The sequence below is a fragment of the Gallus gallus genome, chromosome 5 (assembly GCF_016699485.2).
Source record: "Gallus gallus isolate bGalGal1 chromosome 5, bGalGal1.mat.broiler.GRCg7b, whole genome shotgun sequence".
Taxonomy (NCBI): Eukaryota; Metazoa; Chordata; class Aves; order Galliformes; family Phasianidae; genus Gallus; species Gallus gallus.
Window position 1 is genome coordinate 353,981 of NC_052536.1, and position 25,901 is coordinate 379,881.

At 47.8% G+C, this 25,901-nt stretch overlaps 1 protein-coding gene across 39 annotated transcripts in view; it reads left to right on the forward strand.

Moving 5' to 3' along the window:
* DAGLA (diacylglycerol lipase alpha) overlaps window positions 1-25,901 on the forward strand; it is a 57,153-nt gene that overhangs the window by 13,568 nt on the left and 17,684 nt on the right. For 17 of the 39 annotated variants that reach the window (XR_006939396.1, XM_046942162.1, XM_046942155.1 and 14 more), the window contains 11 exons: window positions 24-178; window positions 10,267-10,364; window positions 10,870-11,008; window positions 11,473-11,684; window positions 13,868-13,969; window positions 14,557-14,695; window positions 17,675-17,762; window positions 22,384-22,518; window positions 22,953-23,030; window positions 24,250-24,374; window positions 25,522-25,678. Coding sequence is in view for 38 of the 39 variants with exons in the window: in XM_046942162.1 (XP_046798118.1) it covers window positions 10,914-11,008; window positions 11,473-11,684; window positions 13,868-13,969; window positions 14,557-14,695; window positions 17,675-17,762; window positions 22,384-22,518; window positions 22,953-23,030; window positions 24,250-24,374; window positions 25,522-25,678 (1,131 nt within the window). In the remaining variant the exon portion in view is untranslated. Of the gene's footprint in view, window positions 1-23; window positions 179-8,122; window positions 8,445-10,266; window positions 10,365-10,693; window positions 10,783-10,869; window positions 11,009-11,472; window positions 11,685-12,970; window positions 13,480-13,867; window positions 13,970-14,556; window positions 14,696-15,565; window positions 16,424-17,674; window positions 17,763-22,383; window positions 22,519-22,952; window positions 23,031-24,249; window positions 24,375-25,521; window positions 25,679-25,901 lie in introns of those variants that run through there. The other 22 variants (XM_046942150.1, XM_046942164.1, XM_046942169.1 and 19 more) reach the window with 13 other exon arrangements.

Here is a 25,901-nt window from a genome sequence, read left to right on the forward strand (position 1 = left end):
ATGGCATGATGTTCTTCTTCCAGGTGCAAGGAGAGTCAGTTGGGAAGTGCTCTGGCAGTGGATTTATGCAAGAGCTGCATGAAGTAGAGCAGAGAGGTGCAGATGGATGATATGTGAAGGAGACAGACATCTGAAGAACATGGGAGTGCTAACTTGGCGTATTCTGAGCAAATGTGAGGTACCCTCCCTGAAGGCAGGACTGTGTGGCTGTGCTGCCTGCAGCACTGAGCTGTCAGGTTTGGGGAGCAGAGGTCGAGATGCTAATGAGCTGTTCCAAATCCAGGGTCTGTAGTGATGAACTAATTGTCAAATGAACCACTCATGTTCTCCTATTCCCAAACTGTTTGGAATTAGAAATATCAGTATGCAGAGGCTAGCATGACTACTTTTTTTTTTGTTTGTAGCCTGCAGATAAAAAGTGACAGAAGAAGTCTACATAAGCTCTGTGGCAACGGGAACCATAGAATCATAGAATGGTTGGGTTGGAAGGGACCATCCTGCCACAACCCCTGCTGTGGGCTAGTTGCCCCCATGCCGCCCAGGACCCCATCCAGCCTGGCCTTGGGCATCTCCAGGAATGGAGTACCCACAGCTTCTACAGTTGGCCTTCTGGGCTGCAAATGTGCACTGCTGGCTCACATCCATCATTCTGTCCACCAGGACCCCTATGTCCTTCTCTGCAGGGCTGCTCTGAAGTTCTTCTCCCAGTCTGCACACACATCTGGGTTTGCCCATCCCAAATGCAACCTTTTACACTTGGCCTTGTGGAACCTTGTTAAATTTCCTTGGGCCCACGTGGAACTGAGTAGTCTCATTAAATAGCAGGAATGATTTCTCTGCACTTCCTCTGACTGTCACTGGGAAGGGGACACTCGTGAGGCCAGGGTGTCAGCACTGTGGGGCTGCCAGAAGAGCCCAGTCACTGGGGCTGGGCTTCAGGAGCAGATCTGTTGGAGGCTCGATGTGAAGAGAAAAGGGCTTTTAGCTCCAGGTTATGGAAAGTATGCACGAAGATATGTGCATGCATCTGTTAAATATGACTTGGTTATGACTTAAATGTAACACAAGATCAGACAAACCTGGGCTTGGTTCACCCTTGCTTACATAAGCAAAATGGAAATAGACTTACTGCCTTTTCAGACACATCCAAAGCTGAGTTTCGAGAGGAGTCCAGCTTCTTCAGTATGGCAGGATTCAATGCCAGCTTTGTTGCATCTTCCTGTGTCAATGGGGAAGCACTGGGAAGCCAAGTTTTTAGGATAAAGAGGAAGCTGTTGGTCTGCTTGGGCACAGAGGTGTGGGACCCACACTGTCATTGCTTTCTCCTGCCTCTTGCATGCATGTGGCTTTGACATCTTTATCTGCTTTACCAGCTGGAGGAAGTGGCTGTAGGGAAATTGCCTCACTTTGATTTCCCCTGAGCCTGAAAGTGGGGCTTCATTTCCTAAACCAGGAGAGAGCTGGAGCTGCGTGCAGTGAGCTGAGCAGCACTCCACAGTGATTTCCTTCAGGTTCCTGATGGACAAAGCCTCTGGGTCTAGAGAACAGCTGTCAGCAGCTGGAAAGAGGAGCGCTGCTGGGGTACTCCAGGGCAGCTTAGCAACAAAAACATGGAGAAAGAGATGGAGAGCTGCAAAGCGGTGCAATTAAGGGAAACCACAGTAAATGTGGAGACTGAAAAAGGAAAAGGAGTAAGAGAATGACAGCATAATGGGGGAGTGGGTTGCCAGAGGAGAGAAATGCATAAAATCTGCAGACAAGAGAGGCTTTCAGCAGGCAGCGTGCATATGTATGCGAACAGGGCTGCTGCTGCCTCTGGGGCTGGGGGCCAAGCTGTGGGGTCTGTGAGGTGCTGGGAGCTGGGATCCTGCACGCTGAGCCCTGCAGGGCGTTATTTATAGCAGCAGGAAAAGTTTGCTCAAGCTGTCATTTGTGTGAGCTGCAGTCTAGCTCGCTCTCTCCCTCCCTCTCTTGCTTTCTTCAGATTTTCACTGTAATTAGCACGCTTTACATGAGCCAGGTCAGGGCTGGCAGCTTTCTTTAGAAGTCTGTGTTCTCCAGGCAGGAATAAGGAAATATTTTTTTCTTCTGGGAATACTTAACCCGATCCTTTGTTTTATTTCAAGGATTGTTCTCACTCGCTGAGATGGTGGCCATGTGGAGGGAGGAGCAGAAGCACAGATCCCCTCTGAAGTCTCAGCGACAGAAGCCTGTGTCTGAAAATGCAGTCAGGCTTTCAAGGTTCCCTTTGAGCTTTGATGCAATAGAAAAATCTTCTAGGGATTCTCATCTGTACTGATAGGGGCTGGTTGGGGATGAGAACAGCCTGTTAGTCAGTGTAAAGCTGTTCTGCTGTCACTTACCTCGAAAGCCTATTTCCTTTAGCATCTGAAAAGCTTCCTGTTGAGCATGCCCAGCGATGGACTGAGATCAGCAGAGGGTCAGTATTTGAACATGGACAGTCAGTAGCTGTGTTTCAGCGTACCCGTGAAGTGATACGGATGGCTACTATTATCCAAGGGAAGGAGACTTACAAGCTGAAATTCACGGTGCTGGTATGGGATTTTAGGAAACACGATGTATTTCTGCTCTGCGGGATGTACATTAAAGGTAGTCGGTGCTGTGCTGAGCCTTGTGTTGGTAACAATGCTCAGCAGCACAGATAACGTCTTGCCAGAGAGAGCTTGCTTATTTGGTGCTTGATCTTTGGTCTGTGAATGTCCCGGGGTGAGCATTCAAAGGAAACTGGATCTGTTCGCGATACGGGCACGTGGCCTGGCTTGGCACCAAGGGGAGCCTGCCTCTGGTCCTCTGGGTGATTACATTTCATGGGATCCTGTTGGAGAAAATGGACTCAGGGTTTTGGTAGCTTTTGAAGTTATTTGTGTGAAGCCAGGGTTATATTGAGGTGGGGGAATGATGGCGATAGAGAGCTGGCATTTTATGCAGGACTTTTGTTGATTGCATTTGCAAGAATAACTGATGTGTCTGCTCACAATCTATCCCAAGTGTAGATTAATGCTCAGTGAAGGCTCTAAGAAATCCAGCATTGTGGGCAAGAAAGAGAAGAGATCAAACCGGTAAGGTTACAAGACATGCTGTGTGTGGGAAGAAGCTATCGGAAAGTGGGAACCTGGGAAGGATGAATCTTGGGACAGTTTGGGGCAGAGCAGGAGCCGTCAGACAAATGCATTTGCAATGAAATACAGAGAGGGTATTTTTCAAGGAACTTGCCATAGCACGTGAGATTTCTCCCTTCTTAAGATACTACTGCAGAATAATGGCTCCCTGGAATAGCTTGTTGGGGTCTGTTTCCTGGGAATTTCATCCAAGCTCTGGGATAAAAAGGATCGGGTGCCTTGAGAGACTGGTAGAAGGGAAGGACTTCTGGGATGGCGTGGTTTTGGAGTCACTCATGAAAGCACAGTGAGATAGGCTAACAGCTTTCCTGGGTCTGTTAGTGAGAGTAGAGGAAAAAGCCTCGGGAAGGGCAATGCGCTGAGAGTTGTAAGAAGCAAACTTTAGTGACGAATGACAGGGAGGAGCAGCGAGAGCTTAATTGTTTGAGTCACTTCCAACCATCAGAGGAGAGCTCCTAAGTTCACATCTCGCCCTGGGTGACTTAAGGACAGGATAGAACGCTCACACCTTTCGGATGCTCGGCAGCCATTCCCTTGCTCAGGGGCCTGGTGCTGCCCTGCTGCTTTTGGGGAGGGGAGCAGGGAGTGATGCTGACCATGCAGTGTTTGAGTTTGGCACTGATCTTCCTTTCTCCCACTTCTTTCACTTTTCTCTCATATTGGCAGTGGTGGTCCATTCAGCTCCTGTAGAATGACTGGTGTCTTTCCCTGGAATGTGACTCATCCTCTAGGGAATTCCTGAAGCAATGAGTCAAGTTATTGGGAAAACTTTGCCCACTAGCGTGAAATAGGAAGCCAGAGAGCCTGTGGTATCGTAGAAAGGCAATCCTTTTCAGCGTGGCTGGAGTTGTCCTTCCTTGGGAAGCAAAGACAGTCACTTCAAGATGAGCTGCAGCAGGGAAACGTCACTGAATTTATTTGTTTTCACCTTGAAACATGCTGCTTCTGATTTTTTTCCTCCTGTTTTAGAAGGTGGCTGATCTGATAAGCATTCCAGATGAACGGAGGACAGCTGACAGATATGAATTTGTCAGGATTTTAGTGAAAAATAGCTTGCTTAAAGAAACAAGGCTGGCAGATAGGCATCACTCGATTGCACCTGATATATTCCTTTGCCATTCACCACTTCACCTTGCCCTGGCTGAATTAACCCAGCTCTGGTTGTTTTTCCAGTGTGCAAATTAATAGTTGTGTCCTTTGCAACCATGAATTAACAAATTCTGAATACAGCCATGGCAACAAATCCCAAAGAACTTCAGTTCCCAATGTGGGTTGGCTCCAGGAAAAATTATCTATTGTAACTTATACGCAAGCATGGTTTGGCCATGGTTGTGCTTGCCTTGTCTGCAGATACCAGATTTGGGGTGCCTGGCTGTTCAGCAGACCTGTGTTGGCTCTTCTTAGCACTAACTTCCAGCATCCTTTTTCTTCTCCATTGAAGCTAAGCTTTTCTCGTCACTGGTTGCTTGCTATTAAACATTAGTAGGCTTTATTACTCTGTAGAACAGCGAGTTCTATTTGAAATACAAAATTAGTTTCACTTTTTAATACTACTTTTTTTTTCTTTCCCCCTAGCAACTTGGTCATTATTTTTGCTCAAGCTTGGAATCGTCAGAAAGCTCAGATTGTGGGCTTTGCTAGCACAAAATGTAGGTGGTTGCAGATATGTCGCCATTGATACACCGATTGGGTGTTGTTTTTAACTCAATTAATGTCAGCAGGCTCGGATCGTGCTCCTTCTCCACTCCTAGGCTTTCAGTGGAGTGCCTCATTTGTAGGTAAGGCTGTCTGTTGACTTCTGCCATTTCTTGACCAGTTGTGAAGACTTAATTTTCTGACAGGTCTGAAGTTTGGAGATAAACTGTGCTCCTACTGATGTGAAAGGGAAGAGCCTTGGTGGTCCTGGGGCCATAGGGTGAGGTTGTTTTTGCCTTATCCTCCCTTAAGGGAGTGTGGGGGCTGTGGTCCCAAGGATGGGCTCTGAACCAACACCAGAGGACTGGAGGATGCGTCTTCCCAAGCAGAGGATTTCTTTGCTTTATCTTGAATTTGATGGATCCCTCATCCTGCTTTTAACTGCTGGTTGTAAAGCTGTGAACAATACTGTGAAAAGTAGTGCTTTGGTAGCGTTTAAACTGAAAATGGGGAGAGTTGAGAGAATTCTTTGTTTCTACAGAAAAGCAACCACACAGTGGGCAAGAAAACACCAAGTACTTGTGTTGGTTGTTCCACTGTCTCTGTATCTGTGTCTCAGTAAAAGTAAATCATTCAGAATATGTGTTCAGGTTGGCCAAGAGTAGCTTTGTTCCTCAAGGCAGGCTAATGGGGAGAGTTCTACCTGGTTTTACCCTTGCATTACTCCAGGGTTGTGTGTGGCTCCATGGAAAGGAGGTGGATGGATGCTGCCATTTTGCAGTCAGTTGTTGTCATAGGATCACTCAGGTTGGAAAAGGTCTCTAAGATCATCAAGTCCAACCCATCCCCACTGTGCCCACTGACCACGTCCCTCAGTGCCACATCTCCACGTTCCTTGAACACCTCCAGGGATGGTGACTCCACCCCCCCCGTGCCAATGCAATCTGCAGCCAATCTCCATGGCCCAGTTTGAGGGCCTCTTGTTCACATGCTTGAAAACTTGAGCCTTCGTCTGGTGGTATTTCAGTATTGTGGACCACACACCCTTTGTGGTGTGCTGTGTGTGAAATCATCCTACAGGAAAATGACCATTCTGAAGCACATCACAATTGTGATAACAAATCCTCTGCTCCAGTAGGAAGATTGATCTCCTCATGAGAAAAGAGGGACCGTTTCTTAAATGAAACAGAACAACCCTCTGATACGAAGCTTTTGAAATTCCAAGGTGTAAATTGGCAGGCTGTGAGGCTGAAGATGGTGCAGGACTGCTGAGAGCAATTTCTACCTGAGCAAAATGCGTCTGGAGTAAGAGACTACAAGGGATGGTGTAAACAAGGAACACGTGCAGCTGGGGAAACATCCCAGTGCTTTTGCTGCCTGAGGAAAGGGGCTCTGAAGAAACATTAGGGATGAAAAAGCCACCGCGTTGGGCCGGATGGCTGCTCTGTTCTTGTGTCTATCAAAATACTGCGAGCAACACCACTGCATTTCCAAGGGTGACGTCATGCCAGCATTTGTGATGTAAAGTGGTGGGATGTGCAGGTGAGTGCTTGTCCCATGGATGGATCTCAGGGATGATCTTACACATTTTGAGTCTTTGTGTCCTGCACTAAGCTAATGGTGTCAGTTCTGTACCAGTGACATTGTCACTGTAGTGTGGTGGCCCTGTGGTGAGGGAGCTGCGTCTGAAGTGTGCCAAGCCCCAGGAGGATCTCTGAACCTGTCCTTTCTCAGACTTCATGGCTCAGTCTCCTGGCTCTGGCACTGCTTCTCACTTTATTTCCTTCTCCTTGGAAAACAGAGTACAAGGGAGAGTCAAGATCTGCCTCTGCTTGGTAGCTCTCGTCCTCCTTTGGTGTGCCATGTAGTTTGCCTTCCTGTTCCAACAGGAGCCTCCCTTCTACCTTATTGTAAGATGCTCTGAGATCTTCCCGTCCAGGGAAGGCACTTGCTGAAGGTGCAGATGTTTTTTTCTTTCAGCTGTCCGTGGCTTATTCCTGCTGTTCTTTGCTAATGGTTGTTAGGGGTAAGTTGTGCAGGGGAGTCATATGGCAACAGATGTTGTTCGTACTGTATGCTGAGTCCTGCAGGAGGTGCTGGAGGAGAGGTACGCTCACATGTGTGCAGACAGCCAAGCAAACACCTTCTGGCCAACTTGGAAACACTTTGCAAGGATGAAACCACATTGCCCACTTCTCCCAGCAAGCAAAGAACAATTCCCAGATTGTGAGAATCCAAGCTCAGGAACCGGAAGAGCTCAAGAGCTTCCTTAAGGCCTTTAGAAAGAGCTGGCCAAGGACCAGTAAAATTTGTTCCAAGTTCTGATTGATGCTTGTTTGCCATCAAGTACAGTAAGTGCTTATGGAAAGGCATGCTCAGTGGGAACAAGAGGCTTCTGCAAGCTGCAGGGGTGATGACCCAGGCCTGTGTTGCTATGGGGTGTGCTTGTGAGCTTCAGGTTGGGGTGAGCTGCTGGGGCTGGAGGTGCAGTCCTGAGTGGTGGCATTCCGGGTGATGTGCCCAGTGGCATCTCATCCAGTGCTGCGGAGGATCCGCTTTTGACACGAGTTGGCCTCACGTCCTCTGCTTTGCAGGACTAGCAAGTGACCCATGGGAGGCTGAGCAGCACCAGGAGGACAGTGTGGGGCGCTGGAGGTGGGGATGCAGCACTGCGCATCCAGAGGGCTCGCAGGAAGCCGGCGTGGGCATGGCTGTGCCTTGGGTGGCTGTGTGAGCCCGGAGCCAGCCCTGCTGGGGGTCGGTGTGGGTGGGCTCCTGCAGTACGAGATGTGCACACAGCCCTTTTCCTTTGGCTGCGTTCAGCTTGTTCTTGTGTACCTTCTTCTGAGGCGAATGTCAGACGTGATGGGATGTTGGATTAGGCTAAATCTCCGAGGTTTAGCTGGAATGTTGTCTCGCTGTAGCATTTTTTCTCCCTTGCTCTTTTCTCTAAGCCTTCCCCTACAGACAGCTAATTCTCCCCTTCCCCCACATCCTGTCGGACCCCAGAGCATGTCACAAGGAATTAGCGGCTGAAAAGGCCAGCGGAGGCTGCTCCTCTGGAACAGGCTCTCCTTTCTGAGCCCGGGCTGGCCCCTCTGTGTGCCCGCTTTGTGTCCCGGCCAGCTCCCCTCCCCCTGGCCATTCAGTGCATGCCAGAGCTGAGGCCGGGCCCCGGCACCTTCCCAGCACTGCTGCCCTGTGCCATCTTTCGGGGCCCAGGGGCTTCCCGCAGAGCCAGAGATGTGCCACGGGAGGAGATGAGCCTTCCCTCCCATCTCCGTGCCACTGGCGGTGTCGCCCGCTTTCGCTCCAGCTCCTTCCCACAATTCACATACAATCTCCTTAGAATAGAGATGATGTCACTTCCTTCCAGAGGGTGCCGGGGGTGCGGAACGGGGAGTCACGACCCCTGGCTTGGTGGCTCTCACAGGATAAATGAGGTGGCTGCCCAGGAGGGAGGGAGCAGTTGCTCCGAGGACGATGCCCAGCTCTGTGTGCAGGCAGGCACTGTGCCGTGCTCCCCTTTGCTGGCTGGGTTTTTCAGTGACTGCAAGAAGAATTTGCTGTTCCCTCCTTCGCTCGTGATGCCCGTCTCTGTGGATCTGCACTTTTCCTGCTACATCCTCATGGGAGAGAAGAATACCAAACGGCTGGACCTCAGGTCATGTAAGATTTCTGCTTCCATCCGTCTCACTCTGAGCTGAGAGCCGGGGCTCTGGGCTCCTTGCATGCAGGGCTTGTGCCTGTGTGCATTTCCCCCCCCTCAATCTCAGCACTGGGGCTCCTCACGTCAGGGTGTAGATTTCAAGGTCTGGGGAATTTTTCACCCTTTGGAGCAATTTTGGGAGCGCCACAAGGGATTCTTGGTGTTACAAAAGTAGGGTCATTGGTCTCAGGGCTGGCTGCACTCTAGCCTTGCACTTTTCTTTCTCATCTCCCTGCTAGAGTCTGATCTTCATCTTCTGGAAATGTAACTCTTGAGTTTATACGCAGGAGGGAGAGTGACTTTTTACGTGGGCATGTAGTGATAGGACAAGGATAAATGTTCTTTTAGTTAGAAGAAGGGACATTTAGGTTGGATTTGAAGAGGAAATTCTTCACCCAGACAATGTTGAGACCCTAACACAGGATGCCCAGAAAAGTTGTGTGCGTCCCATCTCTGGAGGTACTCAAGGCCAGGCTGGATGGTGCCCTGGGCGGCCTGATCTGGTGGGGGGCAACCAGCCCACAGCAGGGGTTGGGGATGGGTGAACTTTGAGGTCTCTTCCAGCCCTATCATTCTGTGGTTCTATGATCTTTAAGGTCTCTTCCAGCCCAACCCATTCTATGGTTCTTTGATCTTCAATGTCCTTTCCAACCCAACCATTCCATGGTTCTGTGATCTTTAAGGACCCTTCCAACCCAACCATTCCATGGTTCTGTGATCTTTAAGGTCCTTTCCAACCCAACTGTTATATGGTTCTCTGATCTGTTGCCCTGGAATGAAGCCAGAGTTCTCACAGTGACACCACTGTAGTTTTTCTGTTGTTTAATTTCGTAGGCTTTACAATCTCAGGCTTTCTGTCTTCTTTCTGTTCAAATGGGTGGCAAAGCTTCAGACCTCAGTGTTTAGTTTTTGCATAGGCAGTCTTTGGAAATGAATCGTGACTCCTTGCAGTGCATGGGCTGCCCAGTAAGCACGCAGTGATGAGTGGCAGCCCTGTGCCCATCCCTTGGTGTGGCAGGGTTGTTGGTGACAAGGCTGGGAATCTCCAGATGGACAGAGGAATGAGCAGTTCGAAGGCAGAACTGCAACATACCGAGTGCTCTGATTATTTTGTGCTAAGGAAATGCTAGGAAATGTTTTTGGGTGGTCAGCACAGCAGGTAAGGGAGGGTTACTAGGTGTGACTGGTGAATGATTTGGTCGGGTGGGTAAGCTTCCATAACTGTAGCACTTGGTGCTGTGACAGACAGGGCTCCATCACAAACCCAGCGTCTGTGTTACTTTGAAGGTTCAAACTACTTAAGTGTGATCTTGTGATTTGTCCTGGTTTTCACACCTAGAGATGTGTGCAAGTTGATGGTGTGGTTTGTGAGGCATGGCAGATGATCAGTGGTGGCTGTGGGCAGACCGGCCGTAGATAAGATAAAGGAAATGAGGGAGAGGTTGACAAAACCTCCCAGCCTGCAGGTCAGGGTTGAAATGTGTTGTGCCAGAAGTGCAGCGGGGAGATAGGGTGCGCTGCAGGGATGCACAGAGCTGGTCTGACCCCAGGTACTTGGGCTGGAGCAGATTGGAGCGTGCACAGCAGCTCTGAAACAGTGTGGGAAAGCTGTGCTGGAGGAGGTGGCTGGGTAGCCCTGCAGAGTCTTGTGACTTCTATCACTGCTGTTTCTTTTTTTAAAGAGCGTTTGTGTAGCTTTAGAAACAGGAGCACAAACAAAACGTGGGGAGGAACAGCCAGCCCCTCAATCTTCAACCTTTTTTCATTGTTATTGCCTGTCAGGGGCCAGTGTGAGCACAAAGGAGATGTGGAGCTGGCAGGATTCTTCTGTGCGACTTGTGGCTGAGTGAGAGATCACCTAGGAGTTTGCTCCCTGGGCTGTAAGTGCTTTCTGCTGGGAGCCAGTCAATAGCTTCCCCAAATGCTGCTGCTAACTGCTAATGGGGATTTGGCTTGCCAAGCCTCGTGAGTGCTGCCAAGTGCTGGACAAGGGAAGGAGATGGCAGCAGGCACGCCTTTGGAAGGATGTGGTAATAGGACCTCTTTGGGGACTGAGACCGGTGTAACCTGTCCAAAGCAGCTGACCTCTTACTGACACGTGGCCCTAACAGGGTTCCTATTAATCTGGAGAAGTGGAGCTGAGTGGGTGGCAGTTATGTGCGGTGAGTTACACACCTGCTTCACCCAACACTTGTCACTCTTCAAACAGCACCTTCCTCTCCTGCACTCCCCTATTTGAGCGTGCCATGCCTCCTAGTGCTGGATGGAGGAAGCTCTGCCATCTTGAGTGTCAAGTAGGTTAGCATGGATGTGACCTGTGGCTATGGGGGCTCTGTAGCGGGGGTGAGGAAGGTCAACAGCGTCTTTGCTTCTTTTCTCTTCTAGGAGGTGAGCATCGTGCCTGCTGAACTCTCTCAGACCCACTAGCCATGCCAGGGATTGTTGTGTTCCGCCGTCGCTGGTCTGTGGGCAGCGATGACCTCGTTTTGCCAGCAGTCTTCCTCTTCCTCCTGCATACCACCTGGTAAGTGAGAACGGCAGGGTGATGGTTTGAATTCCACCATGAATTTCGTGCTGATTCTGCTTCTTGCAGCTGTAATTTTTGTGCTTACATACGCGGCTAAAAGGCTTGTATGGGGCACTTTTGTCAGCCACCGGCATATTTCCAGCTTCTGGTTGTTTGCATAAGTGCTATTCTAAGCTCAGTTTTCAAAGAGGAAGCCTGACCAGATCTTCTTGTATCCTCCTGTGCTATGCAGGATTGGAGTTTGGACTGTGTTACTGTACAGGGCTCAAGAAAAACAGTTGAAGTAGCAGATGCTGGGCATCCTGATCTAGTAGGTGGCAACCAACCCACGGTAGAGGGGTTGAGACTGGGTGGGCTACAAGATCCCTTCTAAACCAAGCTTCTACACCGCAGTCCCTTCTAAACCCCCGTGATTGTATGATCCCATGGGATATGTGACTTGGCATCTCTGTGCGTGGCAGGTTTGTGATCCTCTCCGTGGTGCTCTTTGGGCTGGTGTACAACCCCAATGAGACCTGCTCGCTGAACCTGGTGGACCACGGCAGAGGCTACCTGGGCATCCTGCTCAGCTGTATGATCGCAGAGATGGCAATCATCTGGCTCAGCATGCGAGGCAGCATCCTGTACACCGAGCCCCGAGACTCCATGCAGTATGTGCTCTATGTCAGACTGGGTAAGATGCAGCGGCCTGAGGCCTCCTAATGACTCAGCCTCCACACTGCCATCTGCTAGCACAGAAGACTTCTCTCCCCACACCCTGACAAACACAGCTTCTCAAAGACATCCAGATGGCCACTTGTATGTGATATGCATCTGAATACATCACATATACTGCACCCTGTCATTGCTGTAAGACTCTCATGCATCACCCCAAATATCTTTCTAGCAAACCTTTAACTTGTCATCCTCGTTGTGATGCAGGTACATCCTTTTCATCTAACAAAATATGCTCTCCTTCTGTCTTGCTGCTCAGATTTGCCACAGTGAGATGCACCTACACCTCTCTCCCACTCTTTTTTTTTTTTTCCACAAGTTTTCCTGTGGTACAGGCACATGCCTTTGTAAATCATGGCTGTTCTCACCCTGAGGCCACGTGTGTGTCTTTGCCTGACATACATATACTTAAATCTGCATCCGCTTACCTTGAAGCATGTTTGACCTTTTGACTCACACGTAATGCATCTCTCCATCCTGCAACGTGTGTTCTGATACTCTGCCTCCAGGCACTGGGAGGTAAATAGGTTTGCCACCTGCTCGCTGGTTGCATCTTCTCTCTGAGAGTGCATATGTCTTTTTTTTCCTAAAAACATTTCCTGTTTTTCTCACCCACCAAAAACTAGGTTGGAAAAGAGACTGTTTCTCAGTCCATCAATCAGGGATTCCATTTTAGCTTGTCTTCCCTCCCCTGGTCCATTCTCTTCCAGATACAGAAACTTGATCAGATTTTTCTGTGCTGGGTGAAGACTTTAAGAGTCTTTTGGAGAAAGAGAATCAAGCCCATTCCATCACAGCCTATCAAAGTTCTTCATTTTTTGTTTTCGCTGGATTGCTTTCATGCAGAATTTGCTAAAAGATGGGTAACTTTGCTTGAAAGCTCTATCTGGGAGACATTTCCGCCTTGGAGTGCTAAGAGCAAATCATTAACATGAGTAGCAAACAAGTCTTTCTCTCCAGTTTCCCAGGCACAATGTGATCTCCCTGAGGAAGCATGTAGAGCCTGGCAGCTTCAGTAACACTGTTAAAAACAGACTAAATGAGGCAGGGGAGGTAGAGAGAGTCCAAGGAATCATCCTGTTTTCTTCCCTGTGTTTAAGATTTGTATTTAAACTGTAACTTGGGTCTTGTACATGCTTTTTCATGCTGTTGGTTTGTTTTTTTTTCACTCTTAATGGCTCTGGTGACTGAATTAGGGGTGTGACCTTTTTGTGGGCAAGGTCCGTGTGATAGCCTGATTTCAACAGAGCACGTTTAGTGCTGATGAATCTAAGGATATAGTTGCAATAGTAGCCCACAAAGGTCTTCTCGAATGGTATTGCTGCTCCTGTTTCACAGCTGGTAGTCTCAGAGGGGAGGTTAGCTAAGGTAGGCAAAGCCTAGTGCGGCTCAGCTTCAGAACACTCGAGGAGCTGAGCCCAGCCCTGGTTTCTTTCTCACTGGGTGGCTGTGTGGGTTCAGTCCCAGCTCCACCAAAGGCTTTCTGGGTGCTACATGCAGGGTGTTTACCCTCTGCCTCGTTCCCCATCTGTACTGTGGGGTCGTACTGCATTGAGAAAGTGAGGACTGGGCACTTCAGAGCAGTGTTTCCCAACTTTTTTCTTGAGCCACAGTCAGCTCTGATTTCTTGCTTTCTACCAGGGTAACTTGCAGAACTGAGGAGCCAGTAAATGCTTCCTTAAGGGCTACGTGTTGGGAATTATTGCTGCAAAAGCTGCAAAGGTCAGAGGTGATGGAAACATTTGTTAAGTGTAGTAAGTAGAAGTAATCCTGGGTACACATTGCTATTTATTTCATGTCTTTGAATCAGGCCAGCTTTACTGTTAGATGGTGATTCTCTTTACCTAAGGGAGTCTTTGCACTGTCATGGAGAAAGGGAAGCTATTTGATTGACTTCTCTAATGCAGCCAAGAGCACTTCTAGCTCTATGTATGTGGCCCATCTGTCACTTAGGAGTAGTTATTGTTAAGGAGACATTTTGGGTTCATTTTCTTGAGTACGGTCCCAGCCTTGCAGTCTTCTATTCTGCAGCTGTCCTACTAAAGAACTTGTCTTTGGGATTCCTTGCAAGAAGATGGGGAAGGGCAGTCATTGATCCTTAGGGAGATGCTGTTACTATTCATTGTGTTCCTTTTGTTTCAGCTATCTTGGTGATTGAGTTTGTGTATGCTATTGTGGGCATCATTTGGCTAACGCAGTACTACACTTCCTGCAATGATATCACCGCAAAGAGTGTCACTTTGGGTATGTATTTGGAATGTGTATGCACAGGCATCCTCTTGCCTTGGAGAGCTAATTCACTCATGCATGTGGGGATTGACTGTTGGTAGTGAATTGTAGCTGTAAATGCTGTGCTTGTTTCCCTCGAGAATCCAGCGCTCAGAACAGTTGTTCTATTCATTTGCTTGTGCTGCCTGCACTGAGGCAAGAATCCCTGTTCCCATGGAGGGGTCTGGCATGGGGAGTCTGAAAGCCCTGGTTCTCCTTCTTCTGTTCAGAATGGCTTTCCTGTTTTGCTCGAATTCCTTTTCAAACCCAAGCATTCTCCTGGGGGGAGTGATGGGAATGCTGCAGTCCACCAGGTCCTCGGTGAGTCTTTAATGGTCTCCTGCACAAGCAGCCTCTTAAACCGGCTGCAAAACCGATCTGTGGTCAGAAGCCTTTGCAGTAGATTTCTTAGTGCTGCAGCTGGCTGCGGGAATATTTGGGTTAGCTTCTTCTGTCTGCCCCGTGGCAACAGAGAGGCGTGTGTGATGCGCGCGGAGAAGAGCAGGAAACAGCACTGCCAAGACCTGAGGGCAGAGCACGTGACGTATTCCCTTTCTTTGTAGGAATGGTGGTGTGCAACTGGGTTGTCATCCTGAGTGTCTGCATCACTGTCCTGTGCGTCTTCGACCCGACAGGCCGGACCTTTGTCAAACTGCGTGCCACGAAGCGGAGACAGCGCAACCTAAGGACCTACAACCTGCGGTAAAGCACTTCTGGAAGGGCACCCAGCTTCCTGTGGTTCTTGGCATTCTCCCTGCCTCGCTTCAGGGAGCATTCTCTTGCAGGTGTTGCTTCCTTTCGGTGAGGGTGATTCTGAAGGAAGGCAGCTCAGACTGTCAGGTGCTTTGTGTGGGCATCTGAATTTAAAGGAGGCAAAGCAATGCAGCGCCTGGCTGGATTGTGCGTTACTCACTGGCTTCCTCAGTCCTTCCTAGCCCCTTGAGCCACAGTGCTAATCACAGCAGCCTGTTTGTCCATCCTATTAGCACCGTGTTTTACCTGCTAACAGGGAGGCAGTGTTTAAATTTTGCTTATGTCGAGGCACCTTTGTCCAAAGCCTCTTTCTTCTGTTGTGTTTATCTGCAAAATATGACCTTTTGGCCTGAGATTTCTTAAATTTGGTGCTGGCCAAGAAACAGTTTCTTTTGTGTTGGCAGCTAGATGTTTTAATTAAGAATTGATTGCATCTTTCAGCTAACCAGATGGGGATGTGAAAGCTTTTTTTCACCAAGCAAGGCATTTTCCAGAAGCTTTTTCCTGTAGTGGGAAAGCACAAGCAGGCTTTGTTTTCTTGTGCAGTTTTGACATATGTAACCATCAGTGAGGAATGTAACTCTGTAGGACAGAGGGCATTAGGTTTTGAGTGCTAAAAAATAAGGCTTTTAAAAAATATCATAGAATCATAGAATGGCCCGGATTGAAAAGGACCACAATGCTCATCCAGTTCCAACCCCCTGCTGTGTGCAGGGTCGCCAACCAGCAGACCAGGCTGCCCAGAGCCACATCCAGCCTGGCCTTGAACGCCTCCAGAGGTGGGGCATCCACGACCTCCTTGGGCAACCTGTTCCAGCGTGTCACCACCCTCTGGGTGAAAAGATCCTGCAAATTTTGCATTTCTCATTGCAAACTTATATTTGAGGGGTGTTTCAGATATATGCTCTTTCCATGTCTTGAAATGGAATCCTTCAGACCCCCCTTTTTGGGGAGGGAGGAAAAGTGTCCAGATGCCTGTTTTTCATTGCAGAATAGAAGAAGCTTTCCTTTGCCTTTCTAGTATGTTGCTAACTCAAACCTTGAATATCCAGAATTAGTGCCCTGTAAGCCTAATGGCTGCAATTGCTGTATTACGATGAAGACCTTCCCAAGCAGATGCTGATGAAAAGCCTGGAAGATGCTGTGACTGTGGTATCCCATAATAAATCAAAGCCGTTTGGCTTAATCCACTTCTTTTCTTTTTGAGGGGAGGCTGTGCCACAGGTTGTAAAGTTCTTTTTGCTAGGGAGCTTAAAGTAAGACGCAACAAAACGCCAAAAATGATCTCCCCCTGGAGTTTTGAGTTCCCAGACAATTGAGTGAAGGTATTTGTCCCCTGGGCCATGGCCAGGTTTTTCTCTCCAGGCCTGTAATGTTTTCAGAGAGCTTTTTCCTGCTGCTTGCAGATTTCTGCTGTAAGAAGGGAGTGTTAACAGATGCTAACAAGCAAAATGCTGTGGGCTGTAACGTGGAAGGGAAACGTAAAATAATCCTATGTGGTTGCTACTAAACTTATTGCTTCCAAAGATATAGTTTGAAATTAGCCACTGCTTGAAGCAGTCCTTCCCAGAGAGTTTTGAAATCCTCTGCTTGCTTCTGGATTATGATTCTGCAAGATGCTGAGGGCCAGTTGTTCCTATTGCATCCCTTGGTCTGCAGTGATACGAGCCTGCTGAGGTATAGCATTAATTTGGCATTTGTATCACCTTAATCTGAGCTGTATTTCCTGTCTCAACTCATGAAAGAACTCAATTTGGTTGTCACATTTGGGAGATGTGAACCTTCAGCTTCCTTCTTGTGGTCTCTGCTGTAGCTATTGGACTGTGGTTTTCTTTTATCTGTGGCTTCTTGATGTGTGTGGGCTTTTATGTTCTTGCGGTATGAACAAAATAAATCAAACTGAAACAAATGGCTCAATTAATTGCGCTGAGACTTTGCTAAAAGATCTTGTTGTAGGGCTCATCCAAAACATGTGGAAGTTCAGTGTTTGGAAGAAGGAATTTGGGAGAAGTCAGAGTGAAAATAGCTCAGAGCACACTTGCTTGTCCAACCCCCGCAGTGAAGTTGTGAAGTTCTTTGCATTGCTGCACGAGCTTTCTGGCATTTGGTGGAGCAAACAGAGCACTGCCAGCTCTGTCTTAGGGCCCTCATATTCCTCTTCCACTTTTGGAATCTTCCCTGGAGGTTGTGGGTATTTGGTTTAAAACGCTCAGCCACGAGGTCCTGCAAAATCTCCTCTTTCTCTTGTAGGCAAATACTTGCTTACCAGCAGCTTTTTCTTCCAGGTGCAACCAACTCTCTATGCTTGGGCTCTTCGTGGCAGAAAAATAGAAGCTGTCTTTTTTTTGACTGAACTGCCATGTGTTATGTTGGTCTGTGTTTACTTGACAGTGACCCTGCATTACGAGAGCTGTGGACTTTATCCATATGCAGGTAGCATGGCTCTCTGAGGGGGGAAAAGAAAAAGTCAGCTAATTCCATAACACTGAGCCTGTCTTGATGTCAGGTTTGTTCTGCAGGAATGCTAGTTAAACTTAATGGACTGTCACCCTGAAAGTGTAGTAACTAGGGCGAGTTCACAATGGTAGAATGAACTCAGCTATAGCTTATTTTAAATAGGGTTGTCCAATTAGCTAATTTTGAAGCTGAAATTGAAATGTCATATAAACCAAATGTGGGTTGAGTGAAACCTTCTGTATTCGGGCTTTTTTTAACCTTTGCTAAATTGAAAGAGAACCTTCAGCTCGCTTTCCCACTTTTGGTTTCAAGTCATGCACCATACTCAAAGAACGGAAATTTTTTCCGTTCTGAAACTGCTACATATCATAAAAATATTTTTCCAAGTAAGCTATTTAGTGGAAAAAACAGCTCTTAGTGCTACTGCTCAGAGTCTTTTTTTTCTTGTAAACCTTGATTTCTTTTCTGCAGACACCGCCTGGAGGAAGGGCAGGCCAGCAGCTGGACGCGCCGCCTGAAGGTTTTTCTTTGCTGCACTCGGACAAAGGACTCTCAGTCGGTAGGTACCAAGGAACTCCTGGCAGAGAGCAAGCTCTGTGTGTGGCCAAGTGATACGTAGGACTCAGCAGAGCGGAGCAATTTGGGATTCCTGCTACCAAACCTGGACATGCCTCATTTTGCTGCGAGCGTTCTGAGATGCGGAGCCTCGAGGAGTCCAGTGAGCCCTGACAGCAGTGCTTGCAAGGGCTGACATTGACCTCCAAGAAGCAGCAAGCTGAGCCACCCCTCAGAATGAACAGACTTCATGTTTTGCTCTATGCTAGTTCCTTTTCCTTCCTTTCAGCCTGAGTAGGCCAGATGAAAGCCTGTATTTCTGCAGGAGCTTACCTAGGTATCCTATGCAGAAATAGAGTCATAGAATGGCCTGGGTTGAAAAAGACCACAGTGCTCATCCAGTTCCAACCCCCTGCTGTGTGCAGGGTCGCCAGCCACCAGACCAGGCTGCCCAGAGCCACATCCAGCCTGGCCTTGAATGCCTGCAGGGATGGGGCATCCACAACCTCCTTGGGCAACCTGTTCCAGTGTGTCACCACCCTCTGGAGAAGCTGATATTTCTCTTTAGGTGCAGTTGTAACATCGCTGGGGAGGACAATTGTCTCTTTCAAAACAGCCATTCTTAATCTTCTGCTTTGAAATATTATGGGCTGCTCTCTGAGACAGGTAATAGCACAAAACAGCGGTATTGCCAGTTAAAAGCTTGTCTCCAGAAGATGCTCTTTACTTTGCTATTACAGCAAACTGACTAATTTTAAGTGACGATACTAGTGGAAAAAAATACATTTTTCATCAATTTAAGTTTACCATTTAACAGCACTTTGTGTGATCAGCTTCAGTTTTCCTTTACGTAGTCAGTTTATCCTATTAGTTTGAGGCAGTCTTATGCCTGAGAAAGAGAGAGACTTTGAAAATGGAAAAGTATAAACATGCCAGAATCAGCAACAAGAATACTGCTGGGTACTGACAGGCCCTGTTTGGGATGCTAGCAGAGCCTGCTATTGAGTCTGTGGATTCAGCTGAAGATTGAAACTTTGAAGTTTTCATGTGCTACAGTTGGGATTGTTCCTTTGCAGAAACAGTGCAGGGTAAGGGGTTGATTTCACTTCCCAAAAGATAGCAGCCTGTTCATTCCTACTGAAAGCAGTGGGAGCAGGTTTTCACGTTCGAGTGATATTCAGCAGGAGTCCTAATAACCTGATAGAGGTGAACACTGAGGTGGAGGATTGTGCTGACAGCATTAATATTGAAGTTGCTCAGAATTATGAGTAATTGAGAACTCCTTAAGGACCAAGCAGAACCGGGGAGCTGTTATCAATGAGAGACGAAAGTCATAATAGTGAAGGCTGAAGCAGTGCATGCACATCTGAAGAAACAATTTAAATTACATGCATACACTGATAGGCTGTGAATTAGTTACAACCTCTCAGGAAAAGAGCTAGGAGTTATCAAGGACACCTCAATAAAGACATCAGTGCACAGCAGTGGCCAAAAAAAGCCCTCGGAAAAACATGGAAGGACGTAGAAAGTGACAGAAAACATCAAGGGACCGACCCGCATCAGTGATCTCCTCACTAAATATAGTTTGGTCTCCTAAAAGGTGCAGGAGAAAAAGGAGCATATTGGAGGGGCTATGAACTTGTATAGGAAGAGAAATGAGTCTGAGATTTGAACCTCAGAGGGAAAAAGTGCAGTGAGAGGAAAAGCTGTGTAAAAATAATGGAGAGTCAGGTGAAGGCTACCTGAACATGTGTTCATCACAGATGGCAGCCAGTATGAATTAGATGGAAAGGGCTTGTTGGTAAGCACGTGTCGTTGTCCTCGGGGTGCAGTTGTTGTCATAGCCCTTCTACAGAAATCCAGCCATGTGTTGTGGTGCTCCCAGCTGCGTGCTGGATGAAGTGCAGCCCCAAGCTGCTCTGGAGGCACAGCCCAGTCCTGCCAGCTTTCACAGACAGTCTTCTAGAGCTGCTTAGGAAAATCCGTCTGGAAAATGGCAACGAGACGAGCTGTGTGCCAGGGCAGCTCAAACAGCAGCATTTCTTTGGGGGCTACATTCTGCCCGTCAGCAGAAGCACCTTGGGGTGCCCTGGCTTTGTTTGCACCTGGCTGCTCCACCAGGTCACTCTGCCAGATCCCAGAGCCCTGAGAGGCATCGAGTGCCCTGATTCCCAATCAGCAGTATTCAGGAATGCTGTTCAGGAACAGCAGTATTGAGGAATGCAAAATATTTCACCTCGTGTCAAGATTTTTTTTTAAGCAGACTTCTCATTCCGCGGTGACTGTTGGTTTCTACTTCTTTTTCTAGCTCAGGATAAAAGCAGATACCAGAATCTTCTAATTCTTTGTGCTGTTGAATTTCCATTTTACATTCAGCTTGAGTGGTTTCCAGGCTCTTTTCTTTGAAGAAACAAGCTCTGACTTTGTGTGTCCTGGCATGACAGTGTGTGGAATGAATGCGTATGTAATGGATCAGAAGTGAACCCATCGCTGCCTCTCCCAGGCTTCATGGGGAAAAAAAATGTTCTAGCAGGGGATGATTGTCCTCTGGGCTGGAAAATAAAGTTCTGCAAAGTGAATGTGGCACCGGGGCAAGAATCTGTTCCTGTGAGTCTGGAGCAGTGTCTGCAGCTCTAAGTCTCCGCTGGCCCTGCCAGCCCCAGAGCCTCCAGGGCTTGTAGCAGAGCACTGCAGTCAATCCTGCAATGTCACATCAGGCCCACCGGCAGCAACTCTTCTTTCAGAACAAAGCATACACATTGAGCTTTTGTTCTGGGCTTCTACTGTGGACAGAGTATTAGGAGGTGGTAGCGTTGCTTTGGTTTAGCGTTGTTTGCCTTTTAAATTTGAGGCTATTTGCATTTCTTGCATGCTTGTAGGAAGGATTTATTGAGTCAGCACTTCGTGGACAGTGTGGTTGTAAAGTTGGAAAGGCTGATGGAAGTCCATTTGCTCTTCAGGTGCACAGCTGACATGGAAACCTGTGCAGTGAGCACCCGACACCCCATTCTTGAGGATGATGTAATTTGCTTTAGGCAAGCGAAAAATGATAAAAGGTAATCTTGCACTCCAGGAGTTTGTCAGAGAATAGAAGAATGTAGGTCATTTCCTGCAAGCCCGCTGAGGGAGAAGGGATTTGCTTTCTGATCTGCCAAAGAGATGGAGAGATTCTGCCCTGAAGACCAGCCCAAGTGAACAGCCCAGGCTATCTACAGATGGGACTGCAGTCGCACGGTGTTAGTGTTGAGTAAAGGTTGCTATGAAAATACAGCTAAAAATTCAGGATAAAGACTGATAGATCTCGGTAGGAAAAGCTAACGATGGCAGCACTCGAAATACCGACCATTTGTGTGCTGTAGCACTTGCTCAATCCCACTCTTTGTTGGTTCAGCCTCTGGGTCACCCCTGCCTTTGAGCTCTGTTCTGAGCAGTGGCCAGATGCGTTGTCTCACAGTCTAGCCATTTCTAGCTTCCCAAACCGTTCTCACTTCGGGTCCAGTGTAGTTGTTTTTTGGTGGTACGGAGCCAAAAGGAAAGTAACATTTCTCCTCAGAGTCTGTGTCACTCTGCTTTAAAGCTTTGGGTGATTTCCTAAGGTCGTTTCTAATTCTCTCCCTTCTTCTGCAGCGTCTTCGTTTAGAGGATCGGTCACTTTCCCTGCTGGGAACTCTGCGATCAGTAACTTGGACTTGATGAACTCAGTGGTCTTTTCCAACCTTAATGATTCTATGGTTCGATGACTCGGATCTATTTTCACAGGTTGTTCTTTTCAGGCCCTTTTGCTTGGGTGTGCTCCAAGACAGACTTGGAAAAGCTTGCTGACTTGCTCAGCTCTTTCAGGACCCGGAGCTCTGATGTGTAACACCTGCTTGTTGTAATTTAACTCTTTGAAATCACATAGTAAACAGCACAGTGGTGAGCAGTGAGCAGTACAGAGGCTGTTCACTGGCAGCCTGCAAAAGTCCCTCACTTTCTCCGTGATGTGCCCAGGGTGGTGAGGTCTGACTTAAGTATGGGGAAATAGCTCCAGGACAGAGTTTCAGGACTGAAGAGGCTGTTAAATCGGATATATTTAGTGCACTTTTCCTGAATAGCCTTTGTTCAACTGAAATTGCTTTTGAGGAGAAAGGCTGACTGTGCGGTGACACGAGATTGGGATTTTTTTGGTTCTCAGCTTACTTCCTCTGTCTTATTTACCCTGAAAACGTTGTCCTTCCCTCCCTTTGCATATGCATTCCCTGTCCTGCTGCTTAGGTGGTCAGCTTGTCCACACAGCACACCCACACAGTGCAAATCCAGGCTCAGCTGAGACCTACGCGTGTGACGTTCATAGAATCATAGAATGGCCTGGGTTGGAAAGAAGCACAACGATCACCTATTTTGAACCCCCCTGCTACGTGCAGGGTCGCCAACCACCAGACCAGGCTGTCCACTTTGTACAGTAGGAGGTATTAATAATGATTAGAACAGATGTGGTGTTGTCAGAAGGAATCTCATGGGTGTTTTGGGGAGAGCTACAGAAATGAGGCCATTGCTGCCTCACCGGCTCTCGTTCTGTGTCCTGTTTTGAGGCTCCCCACACTCAAACTCCTCCTCCTAAGCCCTCCTCTCTGTGGATTTTGCAGGATGCATACTCTGAAATCGCCTACCTTTTCGCTGAGTTCTTCCGAGACCTTGACATCGTCCCATCTGACATCATTGCAGGCCTGGTTCTGCTGCGCCAACGGCAGCGGGCAAAGCGCAACGCTGTGCTGGATGAGGTGGGTGGAAACTTAGTGCCTTTCCTAGCTAGGTGATGCATACAGATCTAAATCTTGACCCTAGACAGGCAACTGGGGGCAGTTTCTTTAAAATTAGTTTAGGAAGAGTGGAGAGAAGCCTCCAGCGTCTGAGCAAAACTGCAGGGGCAACCTGAGGGGAAAAAACAAGGCCTGAGTTCCCAAACTGTTCCGCCATTGGGATTTGCAGATTCCTAATTGGGCAGAAAGGTTGTACTTATTTTCCTCGGAGGTGGGGTTCAGACAGTGATGGGATCAGGTGGAAATGAGAACAGCAGAATTGGAACCAGTTCAGGGGACTGGTCAAGATGCTTGCAAGCTGTCTTGCCCCAGGTCGCACAGTTCTTTGCTTCTCATGTATAGGTTTTTTTGTCTTGGTGTCACAGAGAAGATTTTCTTGTCTTTGTGGCTTACAGGCGAACAATGACATTTTAGCTTTTCTGTCTGGGATGCCAGTGACCAGGAACACAAAGTATCTGGATCTGAAAAATGCGGTAAGTCACTGGACTGTGATCTTGCAAACTCACGTGCTTCTTTATGTAGCCTGTTTTCCTTTTTCTCAGTGGTTTCTTTTCTTTTCTGCCTTTCTGGAATAATCAAAGAGATTAAAGAATGGTACAGTCGAATAATAATGCTCGTTCTCCTGGAGGCTTTGTTGTCTTTGGATCACTTTTAAAGCATTATCTGCCTGTCCTTCACTTAGTGAGAAGTAGTATTTTCCACTCTGATGCTGAAAGACGATGTGAGATTTCTCACAAGTCAGAGGTACAAGTTGAGTGCTGCAGCCAGGGATGTTGTGCAGAGCTCCATGTAATGGTACCACCAGCTGGGCTTCATCTTGGTGAGGGCAGGGAGCTGCCTGGAGTGAGATGGAGCCTTCTTCCCTGGGGCTGCTTCTGTCAGCAGTTCTCAGTATGGAGACGGCTGCAGTCTGTTCTATGTAAATTAAGCTTTGCTTTTCTTTTGGCATGCTGCTGTTGCAGCCCTTCATTGGGCAAGCAATATTCACCCCTCTTGATCAGATGGTACTCTTGCAAGAGAGGAAAGACCGACCCAATCCCAGCACCTCTGATCAAGTAATTCTGTGATTAACCTGCTTGCAGCTGTGCTATACTGCTCTGCATCTAATGCTAACTTCCTGCTTGTGTTCAGGCTTTCTCCTGCATAGGTATGTGGGGAGAGAGGTCAGCACGGCATACAGAAGACAGCCCTGGGGCATTTGGCCCCAGCCTGGCTTTTATGGTCCTCTCTGGGCATCTTCCTTATGGCCTGTGCCCATTTGGAAGCCACGTCTTCAGAGAGCTCATCTTCTTGGTATTTAAAGTAGTTTCTCCCTGCCCAGTTAGAGTTGGGTGGAGCAAAATACGCAGAGGATGGCCTTTCTTTGCAGCAGGGTGTTTGTCACATAGGGAAGAATGCCTGTAGAACTAACTTCAAGCTTTGTTAAGCGGCTAGTAAGGCCTCTCTAATCACATAAATGGGCACAGTTATACCGGGAGGGGAGGGAAGGAGAGGATCTTACTGAGCGTAACCAGAGTGCTCTCCTGCAGTCACCTGGAAATGCTGACAGTTTGCTGTCCTGGTGCTGGTAAGAGAGAATGTTGATGTTCAGGGAGAAGGGTGCAGCCTCTAACTACGATGGAAAAAGGGAAACAGGAGGAAATGGACATATGAAGAGAATAAGGCCTTTAGTGAGTCTCTTGTCTCTTTCAGCAAGAGATGCAGCGATACAAAGAGGTGTGTTACTACATGCTGTTTGCCCTGGCTGCCTATGGCTGGCCCATATACCTGATGAGGAAGCCCACATGTGGACTCTGTCACCTGGCCAGATCCTGCTCGTGAGTGGCCGTCCTGCCTATCGCTCTGCCTTCTCTCCTTCCCTCTTCCTTTCTGTTTTTCCCTGATTTAGAATCCTTTCTTCCATCAGTTTGCTTTTCACTTTCACTTTTCAGTTACTTTTTTTTTCCTCTTTTGCTTTTTTCTCTTCTCTTACACTTTCCGTCTCTCAGTAACTTCATTCTCACATCTTTCTCTCTGTTCTTTCTCACAGTTACTTATCTGCTTACCCTGTTAAATAAACCACTGTCATATTCTGTCCTCTCTGGTGCACTAAGGATCATGCCAGTCCTGTGTAGTTTGGATAACCAGTGGAGAGAACTCATCTGGCACAAGAGAGCTTTCACACTGAGTCAAAATAGCTGTCTCAGAACGCAGAAATCAGATTTATCAGCAAGCCCAGTTAGGCAGAGAATTGACATTTGGGTCTTTATTAAAGCATCAGCGAGACTTGGCCAGAGTTTGTGCTGCGTTCTCCCTGACTAATTGTTTTTTGATTGCTATGCTGTATAACTGCTCACCTCAAGATAGCGTCGCTGTAGTTCAGTTCAGGCTTGCATGTTAAATGTTAGCTTTTTAGCTTCTATAATGCTGTCATCGGATTCTCTTCGGAGTTGAGCTTTTTGCCCTTAAAGAAGTAAATTTCTTTTCCAAACCTGTTAGGAGGAATATCCTTCTGAGTCGCTTTGATCTGTGAAGTGTCTCACAAGGAAAAGAAAGGAGGAAGGAGTTTGTGCTTGCACTGTGGTTCTGGGATGGTTCTAGACCTGTTTTGCTACTTGTTATAAGTAGATCTAATAAATGGTAGTTGCTTGTGTGTTGAGGCGTAGGACTGTGCACAGTATCCCCCAAGGAGAGATCCCAGCTCCACCACGCAGTGATCCCTTGGAGACTGGCTGCACTGTAGCTCTCTCTGGTGCTCAGAAGGAAAACTACATCTGATCCCCGTGCCGCTTTTGATGTGGAAATATGAGTTGTGTGCTTTTTTGTGCAAGAGCTGCAGCAAATGAGGGCTGTCAGGATGAGACGAGTGTGGCTTGCAGGTTTTCTCTTCCTTTCCCTCACCTCACCTCCAGGCATCCCACTTTGAAATCTGTCTCTTCTACGTTCCTCTTCTTTCCTCAAAGCTATATTTCTTTTCTTCTGCAGGTGTTGCTGTCTCTGTCCTTCACGTCCCCGCTACGCACCCAGTGTCACCATTGAAGAGGATAATTGCTGTGGCTGCAATGCCATTGCCATCCGGCGCCACTTCTTGGATGAGAACATGACCTCGGTGGACATTGTTTACACTTCTTGCCACGATGCGGTACGCAAAGTCTGCAGCCCCCTTCCTATTGGAGGCATGCTCCCAAGGCCCCTCCCAGTGGGACTCCCACGCTTCCAGCTGTGGTGGTACAAAAGAAGAAAACTTGAGCTTTTTTCTGACCCTAGACTTGTCCCTCGGACAGAAATATTTGCCCCCCATCAGAGGCAAACGTTAAGCTGCTCTGCTTTCCCTGAGCAGGAGAATAGGTGAAGGAGAATGTCTC